The 10,390-nt window shown below is 45.2% G+C and overlaps 1 protein-coding gene across 1 annotated transcript; it reads right to left on the bottom strand.

Annotated features, from left to right (window-relative positions):
- Positions 1 to 5,326: 5,326 nt before the first annotated feature.
- LOC119291951 (CSC1-like protein At4g35870) lies at positions 5,327 to 9,919 on the bottom strand. The gene is made up of 3 exons (XM_037570761.1): positions 7,427 to 9,919; positions 6,521 to 6,642; positions 5,327 to 5,785 (listed from the first exon to the last, which is right to left on the bottom strand). The coding sequence occupies exon 1, from the start codon at positions 9,821 to 9,823 to the stop codon at positions 7,439 to 7,441; it is 2,385 nt and encodes a 794-aa protein (XP_037426658.1). The 5' UTR covers positions 9,824 to 9,919; the 3' UTR covers positions 5,327 to 5,785; positions 6,521 to 6,642; positions 7,427 to 7,438.
- Positions 9,920 to 10,390: the final 471 nt, after the last annotated feature.

Below are 10,390 nucleotides of genomic sequence, written 5' to 3'. Positions count from 1 at the left end.
GAGGGGGGAGGAGCCGGGGCAGGGGATGACTAGGGGAGGGGGGACGGGGGATCCTCAGCGCAATCAGCCCAGCAAAACCGGTCCGGCGACGCGGCGGCGGAGGGGGTGGCCGCCGGAGAGGGCGGCAGCGGGGCCGCGGAGGAGGGAGGGGCGAGGCAGGGTGCCGACGGCGAGGGGGAGGGCGCGGCGGAGCCGCCCACAAGGTCGCGAGGAGAGACGCCCATCTCAGTTTCGCCTGAACACTTATTTTGGGACGGAGGGAGTATATTCACAAATATAAGATGTTTTGGATATTTCAATATGGACTACATACGGGGTGAAATGAGTGAACACTAGAGCGTGTGTGTGTGAATATACATCGTGTGTGTGTGAATATACATCCGATTCAGAAGAAGAAAAGTTAGAACATCTTGTATTTGTGAACGAAGGGAGTAGTAAACTAGTGATTAGGAAAACGAGAAACGTAAGCAAAATTGCAAAATAATCAGAGAAAATCTAACAAAAGCATATCCAAGGTATGAATGAATGGATAATAAGAAAGGGGGTTTTCTTGTTCGCCCGCCCTTGGATGGACTGCATCTGTAGCTTTAATTGCACCGGGAAACCCCCGACGGCAAGAGCCAAAACGAAGGATCCGCCTGATGGACGCTGGTTGAAAGAAACTCGTGTTGGTGGTGGAGGTGAATGGATCGCCGCGCGCCAAATGACCAGGAAACCGATCGACTCGGAGAAGAATAATCCACATCCACGGCGAGAAACGAAACGACCGACCGGGCCAGGGTTGCTTACCAGCGGAGGAAGGGAGGGAGGAGGGAGGAGGCGATCCACGGCCACGCCGGTCCGGTGGCCAGTAGTGGGCCTCGCTCGCTTGCTCGCTTGCTGTGGGCGTCGCCGTGGCAAGAAGAAGAAGAAAAGAATGCGAGGGATTTTTGGGGGAGGGGGAGAAGAAGGGAAGGGAAGGGACGACGAGAGGACTGATGAGGGTTTTCGGAGTTGCTCTGCGTGAGTGTGCGTCCAGGTCAAGTGGCGTTTTGAGGTGGATTTTATTTAAAAAAAATTTGGCGCGTTGGTCAAGACGGTGTTTTCCTTTTTTTTTTAGTCAATTACACCGCTGGTCCTTCAACTTGGCGTGGTAGGTCACTTCAGTGCTAAAACTTGCGGTGTACATTGTACCGGTGCAACAAGTTGGCTTAGACGTGCAAATACGGTTCAAAATGTAGCTAAATATGCCCACATGGCTGACTAGGCGTGACAGCGTGGCATGGGTCCGCTGTCAGCTACCAAAAGTTGGAGACTTGTGGCCCGCCTTTTTGCAAAAACACCCTCAACAGTTTTCTGCTCACAAAAAAGCCCCTGACGTGGGTAAAAATAATTAGTTGTCCCAGCATCCTACATACATTATATATGAGAAAAACAAAATCTGTCAACTGTGGACTGGAACCAAGGACTTGTAGGGACAGGGCGTGCGCAACTAGCCACTCCAGCCTTAGGAATTCATTGACTCATATGAATATATATCTTTTATAACATTTCCGTTAAATAATGTAAATTAAGAATTTTTTTTCATACAAGTTTAAACAGATGGCTTAGGGACTCGAACTAGCGACCACATAAAGACATGCAACCGATCCTTCCACTCCAATTAGAAAATTTTCATATAATTTCATAAAATATTCAATTAAGAAATATACAAATATTTGTGTAAGTCATTTAAACAAGTTCGTATATATTCAGATAGATTATCATATAAGTTAAAAAATCGCAATTTTAACAAAATAGTCATCTTTTAGAAAAAACATGTTGCTTCAAGAAGTTGTTTTAATAAAGATTATGTGTTTTCTAAAAAAACATGTATTATAACACATGAATAGAAACAAAAATTATACTGGTGTGTTATATCGGTGTGTTATCAATATTATACATACCAATGAAATAACTTACTTAAAAATGGTCACGTATTATTTTGAAATTTTCATGTACTTAGTTTATGAATTATAAAAATGTTTAATTAAAGTATACAAATATTTCTTATATTATAATTCATAAATGTTGTTTTAAATTATCGAAACGTTTCAATAATTATACACATAATTTTATAACTCATAAGTATGTCATTTAAAATAATTTTTGTATAGTAAACAAATATTCATAATTTAGAAAATAAAATCTTGATATGAATATTCAACAGTGGTAAATTGGTAATACTTAAGTTATGTAAAAAATTGAATATAGGCCACAAGTGAAAATTATACATAAGTTGATGGTCCTAAATATTTAGTAAATGTTTGTATTCAATATTTTGTATAATTTAAATATGAGCCACGACAATGTTCGTATTCATTGAACATTTTGAATGCTTTTGTTTACTAATCATAAGTTTTTATGTATAATATTTATAGCATACAAATATTTGAACATTGCTTTATTACTTACTACATGTATTTTGCAAATATCTTAAGAAGATAGCGCGTACAATGGGCCGCACTAACTGCTGTCCATGCCCAGTGAGCGTACTTGTTATAACATATTTAGGCTAGCTATCCAGTATGGCTTGTCTCAAAAAAAAAGGTACTCAGTATGGCAATAGTAAATGTTGGGGCTGACGTGGCTAGTACCTTCAGCGTGCACACTGCAGTTCTCGCGTTCAAGACAGAGCACGACTAATTTTTATGATTATATACACTTTGTACTGACAGACGGGACCCACCTTGCTGGGGCTTTCTCGTGATAAAAAAATTTCTGAGGATATTTTTGCAAAATTTACAGGCCACCCTGACAGCGGCCCTATGCCACGCTGGCATGCCTACTCAGCCTTGCAGCGTATTCAACTGTGATTTGCATCGTATTTGCACAAAGAAGCCAAGTTGTTGCACCGATTCAATGTACACCACAAATTTTAGCACTAAAGTGATTTTTTGCGTCAAGTTGAAGCACCGGTGGTGTAATTGACTCTTTTTTTAATATACTACCCCTTCGTTTTTATTTATTTTGCATATTAGATTTGACTAAAGTCAAACTTCTTAAAGTTTGACCAAATTTATAGAAAACAACATGAACATTTACCATAACGCCGCCCCTTCCCCTTCGTGTCGCCTCCCCCTGGGCGGCGCCAGGGGCCCTGAAACCCTAGCACCGCCTCCTCCTGTCGCCGGCGTGGGCCTCAGTGGCGGCGGGCCCGGTGCCGAAGGTACCTGGGCGGGTGGATGCGACGGATCTCATCTGAGGCGGAGGGGGCGGCTCCTCTCGTGCGATCCAACGGCAGCGGCTCGGACGGCGACTCCGGGCTGTGCGGCGGGGGCCGGAGCACCATAGCCGGCGACGGCAGCCCTGATGGACGGCGGCGGTGGAGCGCCCCATCCGCTGTGGGCTGTCCTTGTCGTGATTGGTGACGGAGGCCACTACGGATCCAACACCCCGTTTGGATCCGTCGCGGGGAGGCCTTTCGCCGCCCGGCGACGCGTGGAGGGACCGGTGAGGAGATGCCGGATCTCTGCCGGAGTACCGACGGCGACATACGTCTTCGTGGCGAGGTTCCGCTCGGTTCTAGCCAGCCGCAAGGTCGGGAAGACGTGGCTTCCGGTGAAAATCGCGCCTGACTGCGGTCTCGGCGGACGATGGCGGCGTCTCAGAAGTCGCTCCCTTCTGGAGGCATTGTCGTTGCAGGTCACATCAACCTGATCGGGAAGTTCCGGGGGAAACCCTAGATCTGGGTCCACCGGATCGGACGATGACGGTGCCTTTGGTATTGTTCTCCCTCATGGGGGCATCGTTTTGAAGCAAGTGCTGGTTGGAGGGGACAAGTGGAGGAGCGGCGATTCATTTGGTCCATTGATGACGGCGGATCTCGGCGGCGTGGGACAGTGGAGACTCGACGCCTGATGGGCGGAGATGGACTCGCGCAGGAGGGTGACGTTGTCTGGCGTCGTGGTGGCGTCGACGGCAGCTAGACCGGGCAAGGTTGATGCAGCAATACAACTATGAAGATGGATTGGTGGCACGTGACTGCGGCGGCCTCATACCCGGCAGGCGTCCTGGTTGGGACCTCAAGTCTTAGATGCTAGGTTTGGCTACGAGGTCTGTTTGTTATTAGGCCCAGACTTTCTGCACCCCTACATCAACTGGATAGGGATAGCGACAGATGTTGCTTAGTTGGTGGCTTTAGTCTTATTGTTGTATGAATCTGTAAGGTCTTGTGTTAATAATTAATAAAATATCCGTATACATCATCCAGATGCAGAGGCCGGGGGACATCTTCCTTTTCTAAAAAAATTACCATAACAAATCTATATAATGTGAAAATACATTCAACAATGAATTTAAAGGTATTGATTTGTTATTGTATATGTTAATATTTTGTTTATAAACTTTATCAAAATTTATAAAGCTTGACTTTGACCAAAGCTAATACCGGACTAAATAAAAACGGAGGGAGTACAACGCACATGCTCCCACACCCTCATCCTATGAACGCGCGCACACACTACCCTTATGAGCACCTCCAAAATACTAAACCGACACAACATCTTGAGATTGACGACTCATTACCACAGACGCTGAACGAACATCACCGAAAATCCTAAAATAAATCAAAAAATACGAGCACCGGGTTACAGGAAGTGCTTTGGGTTTATTGTTTTTCGACAATTCACAAACAAGTTGTCATGTTCACGAAACTTGAAACCTTGAATCAAACTTGAGTCATTTGCATGCGAGATATTTTTCAAATTTCCTGAATGAGTGGAAAGTAATACTCCTCCTTACAAATATCTTATAAGTATTTCTTTACAGAGGGAGTACTTTGGAACAACCTACCAACTTTGTACAAGTTTCATATGGGCTCACATAGCCCCCTAGACTGTAAGATTCGCCGAGTGGATTTTACATTTAGATGAAAAGCCAACACGACCAGGGGTTTTGCCTTACAACTATTGGTAAAAAGAACAGCTATTTTCAGCCACCAATAGCAAGAGCTAGAGTGGAATATAAGAAAGAGAAGGGAAAAAAGGTGCACAAGATACAGAAGAGATATAAATATGACAGATATGCTCACGGTACTGATGTTTGTGAAGCTACATCAAAACTTCAGGAATTACCGCATAGTTACGACTGTCACAACTCACAGTGCATAAGGTAGCTCTCAGCACTAAAATTTTGTTAAATCCTGAACATAACAATAATTCTCCCTCCGTCCGAAAATACTTGTCATCAAAATGGATAAAAAGGGATGTATCTAGAACTAAAATATGTCTAGATACATCCCTTTTTATTCATTTTGATGACAAGTATTTCCGGACGGAGGGAGTAGTTGGCACATTCTAACACAGAAGAGATGGAAAGAATAAATGTGGCATGCACTGATACATCTGCTGCGGTGGGCCTTTGTGTTAGATGGACGCAATTAAAGGGAAAAAAATCTCTAAGATGGTGAGCTAATCATGTAGGAATAGGATAACACCAGATATACTCTCATGGAATTTCCGAATGGCAGCTCATGCTTTCGTGGTCCAAATCGAAGTCTATGTCATTTCCAAGTTCCAACACAACAGTTCCAGCTAGAGAAAAAAGGAGTTATCCTAGATTACTGTACAGAAACAACTGAGAGTCGTACAATGAGAAGCTCCGGTTACTAGATGTCTATGTCAGGAAACAAGTGTGTATTGATTGACCTTGAGTGCTTCAAGATTGATACAGATTCCAATCCAGGCCAGGTTGCGGAAAAACTTCATAATCCGTTGAACCGTCTACAAAGCTATTTAACTGTCTGCATCTCTATTAACAAGGATGGCTGGAAGCAATCAATATACAAACAACGGTTAATAAAGATACAAACACAGCAAATTAACAAATATAAGAACACTGGTTAATAAAGATACAAACACAGCAAATTAACAAATATATGAACACTGGCTAATAAAGATACAAACACAGCAAATTAATTAATGGCCTAACATACGAATGAGAAAAGGTGAGAAGGGGATAACCCTGGAACAGGGATGTCAAAATAACCATGATATATCACAGTACACTTATGGCCATCATGGTACTAAACTACTAATGTTTGTGAAGATATATACAAACTTCAGAAAATACTGTGTAGTTTGACTTTGCAATTCTCACAGTTCATAAGGTAGCTCCCAGTGTTAAAAAACACTTAAACCCCAAACATAACAATAATACTCTTATAGAAGATTCTAATGCAGCACACACTGATATATATGCTATGGCCTATGGTTGGGGCTTTTTGCACTAGATGCAGGCAATTCCAAGAAAAAGTTTATGAAGATGATGAATTGATCATGTAGGATAATGCCTGATGCTTTGGCATGAAATTTAAGATAGACAGCTCATGCCTACATGATCTAAATTGAAATTGAAGTGTTTGCCATTTTTCCAAAACAAACAGTTTCAGCTAGAAAAAAAAGAGAGTTAATCTACATAACTGTACAAAAGAGTGCGAGCTGTACAATGTGAAGCTCCAGTGATACAAGGCGACTTTGAAATGAAACAAGTGTATATTGACCTTGAATTTTTCCTTCAGGGTTGATACAGATTCCAATCCAGGTCAGGATGTGAAAAAACTCCATAATCCGTTGGACCGTCTACAAAGCTATTAACTGTCTGTGTCTCTATTAACAAGGATGGCTGGAAGCAATCAATATAAACACAATGGTTAATAAAGAATAACAGATACAAACACAGCAAATTGACAAATATATGAACACTGGTTAATAAAGATACAAACACAGCAAATTAACAAATATATGAACACTGGTTAATAAAGATACAAACACAGCAAATATACAAATACATCAACACTGGTTAATGAATATACAAACACGCAAATTAACTAATGGCCTAACATATGAATGAGAAAAGATGAGGAACAGGGATGCCAAAAAAAACAATGATATATCAGTACACTTGTTGCACGTCGGTACTAAACTAATAATGTTTGTGAAGCTACATCAAAACTTCAGAAGTTTACAGTATAGTTTGACTGTCACAATTCACAGTACATAAGATAGATTCCAGTGTTAGAAATCTCTTAAATCCCAAACATAACAATAATTCTCTTACAGTTGGAACACTAACACAGAAAAGATGGAAAGAATAAATGTGGCATGCACTGATATATCTGCTGCGGTTGGGGCCTTTTGCATTAGATGGAGGCAATTACAAGAAAAAGAATCTCAAGACGATGAACTGATCATGTATGATAACCCCTGATGTTATTTCATGGAATTTAGATAAGACAGCTCATGCCTACATGATCTAAATTGAAGTGTTTGTCATTTCCAAAACGAACAGATCCAGCTAGAAAAAGAAGGGAGTTAATCTACATCAACTATATAAAAGAACAAGAGATATACAATGTGAAGCTCTGGTGACAGTAGATGACTTTGAAATGAAACAAGTGTGTATTGACCTTGAGTTTTCTTCAGGATTGATACAGATTCCAATCCAGGTCAGGTTGTGAAAAAACTTCATAATCCGTTGGACCGTCTACAAAGCTATTAACTGTTTGCATCCCTTCTAACAAGGACGGCTGGAAGCGGTCACTTCCAGACGGCAGCAACTTATAGAACACTAACAGCCCAAGAGTACATATAGCCTGAAGCTTCATGGAATCACCCTGGACTGCGAAGAAGAGCAACATAGCAGCAAGAAAGAAGATAACACAGAATTGCATGATGCACAGCACCCTATCCATCAGCTTCCCATCATTGCCTGCAGGAAATCCTCTGACTCTGTATACGAACAGGAAATTGTACTTGTCCACAAGGTAACGGTAGCCAAAGTACACTGCACCGACAGGAACAACAAGCGGAGCGAACAGTGAGTAGATCATCGTGAGCGCGAATATTGTGATGTCAAACGCGTAGTATTGTGCAAAGTCAAATTTCTGCTTTGGCATGTGGAAGCTCCGGTTTATTGGGTACATGGAAAGATCATGTCCCTCGAAACCATTCAGAATGTCACTGTCTTCTCTCTCAGACATTAGAGGCGATATCAGCCCATTTGTTTCTTCATCATTGTTCATAGATCTGTACTCCTCATTTTCTTCAGGGACTAACTGGACCATATCATTCTTTCTGAATTTCTTCAGTATATGCTTTATCCAAGGGATTGGAGCCAACAGATCAAAAGATATTCCCAGAAAGGTGCATGTGATTAAGAACGCCAGGGAAGAAAGTGAGGATCTCGACAAGAATGATGGGCTCAGGTAATGTTCAATCTGCTTGCAATCAGCACTATCTAAGTAGCACCGTCCCATGCTAAGAATCCAACTTTCAAGCGACGATTCCACCAGCGCACGCAACAAAATGAGATTAACAAGGAAGAAGCAAACCATCTTCAGCAATGCAGCTCTTTGCTCCCCCGACACTGTCAGATGGAACTCAAACTTGGAGAAGTATGACAGTACTGAAGGGATGATAATATACATGCTCACGAAGATGAGGACATTGGGTAGAAACTGAAAGATTATTGTCCAGAACCAGCTTGAGCCTTGAAGCCAAACAATCCATGATTTGGCATTATCCATAGCCTCCACATTGATGATCCGTGCTGCGTTTTGCATTCCACTGAGTATTGACAAGGGCGAACTGAAGAACAGGAGCATTACAATGAGGCAGGTGTTGACCGCGATCCGCCGCAAGGCTAGTGAGGTCTTGTTCATCCCAAGATGATTCCAGTAGATATCTGATGCCGGTGGCGCCCTCTCCACTCTCCATCGGCTCCTCTCAAGCTGGAGCTCCATCACCGGGAAGAACCTACCAATGGGTGTCTTCTTCCTTTCCATTCGGAAATCCCTCACAGCCTTGTTTGCCGTGTACACATCCTTGAACACAACGAAAGCTATGCCAGCACCAGGCGCACGCCCTTCCTTGTAATCCGACAGCCTGCTCCCAATCACGAGTTTCCTTGTCTGCAGCTTCCTTAGCCTCTCATCATCAGTAAACCCAAACCTCTGCGCCGCCATTGCCCACAGCTCTTTGCATCTCCTGACAAGCCAGTGGGCTTCCAACTGCCCTGATTCATCCTGCACAAACTCGTCAAACAGGCTGCGGGCGTCCATCTTCGCCTCCAGCCAGGAGATCTTGTTCCGGACCTTCCCCCACTCGTCGGCGAGGTACTCGAGCGTGCAGAGGTCGAAGGGCACAATGACGCGGTACACCTTGCCGGGGTACTTGTGCTCGAAGTACTCCTTGAGCGGGGCCCTGTCGGCGGCGAGCGCCCTGGGGATGCCCTGGATCATGATGGTGAAGACGGCGACGGAGCTGGAGTTGGGGTCGCTGGGGTTGCCGTTGCCGTCGCGGAAGCGGGTGATGCGGAGGGCGTCCTCCATGCGGGAGATGCCGAGGTGCGCGATGGCGACGACGGCGGCGGTGAGGAGGAGGTGGAGCCAGAGCAGCGGGGAGGCCCTGGGGATGTGGGAGATGGTGGTGGCGGCGAACTGGTCGGCGATGGCGGCGTCCCCGGCGAGCAGGTTGAGCGGCAGGGCCGCGGCGAAGGCGGCGGCGGAGACGGCGGCGAGGACGAGGAAGGAGGCGCGCTCGAAGAGGAGGAACTGGGCGGCGTCGGCGCCGCAGTGGAGCGCGATCTGCGGCGCCGTGGCGTGGTAGACGGCGAGCAGCTTGGCGGCGAGCGCTGAGGGCCCCGGGATGCGGCGGTGGTCGAAGCGGAGCTTGACGAGGAGGAAGAGGAGCACGCAGGAGGCGGCGCCCACCGCCGAGATGTTGACGAGGTACTGGATGCTGCCGTACCACGCCTCCGGCTCCCCGCCCGCGGCGTCCTCCGGCGACGGCGCGCCCGGGCCCATCGGGTCAACGGGGGCGGAAACCCTAGCTGGATTTCTCACCGGCGATGGAGATGCCTCGCCGCCTCCGTTGGTTCGTGGACAGGGGTGGGGTGGGGGTGGGGCTGGGCGAGATCGCGACGGGAGGGGACGACGGGTTTGCCTACCCGTGCCGACCCTACCCGCGCCGTAGTTTGAGTCGCTGCCAGGTGGGGACGGCGGGGAAACGTGTGGTTTTCCTTCTTGCGTTTTCCGGGAAACGGTGGACAAGTTAAGAAAATACTTCGAGGTTAAGGTGACTAGGACTCATGTTACTTGTGGCCCACTTGCTAGTGAGTTTAGCTTTTGTTATTGTACTACTACTTGCCATGATCAAGGCTTGTTCCCAATAAAACTACTAGTGGTAGGGTTTGTTGAAGTTGCTTTCAAGAAGATTGAATTTTGTCTAGTTTCACTCTTGCTTATTCTTTTCTACTATAACGGAGAGATTATCACGTGTGTGATGATAAAAATAATACTAAAACCTTATACCACCGGCATAAACTACGGATGCAGTGTGGCTCCAGCAATTAAGCATATCGGCTAAGACAT

Source organism: Triticum dicoccoides, chromosome 4B (assembly GCF_002162155.2).
Source record: "Triticum dicoccoides isolate Atlit2015 ecotype Zavitan chromosome 4B, WEW_v2.0, whole genome shotgun sequence".
Classification (NCBI taxonomy): Eukaryota; Viridiplantae; Streptophyta; class Magnoliopsida; order Poales; family Poaceae; genus Triticum; species Triticum dicoccoides.
The sequence above is the reverse complement of the archived record's forward strand: the minus strand, read 5'-3'. Positions and strand labels throughout refer to the sequence as shown.

Excerpts from the sequence above, each read along its gene's own strand:
- LOC119291951 (XM_037570761.1), bottom strand. The coding sequence starts at position 9,823 with ATGGGCCCGGGCGCGCCGTCGCCGGAGGACGCCGCGGGCGGGGAGCCG.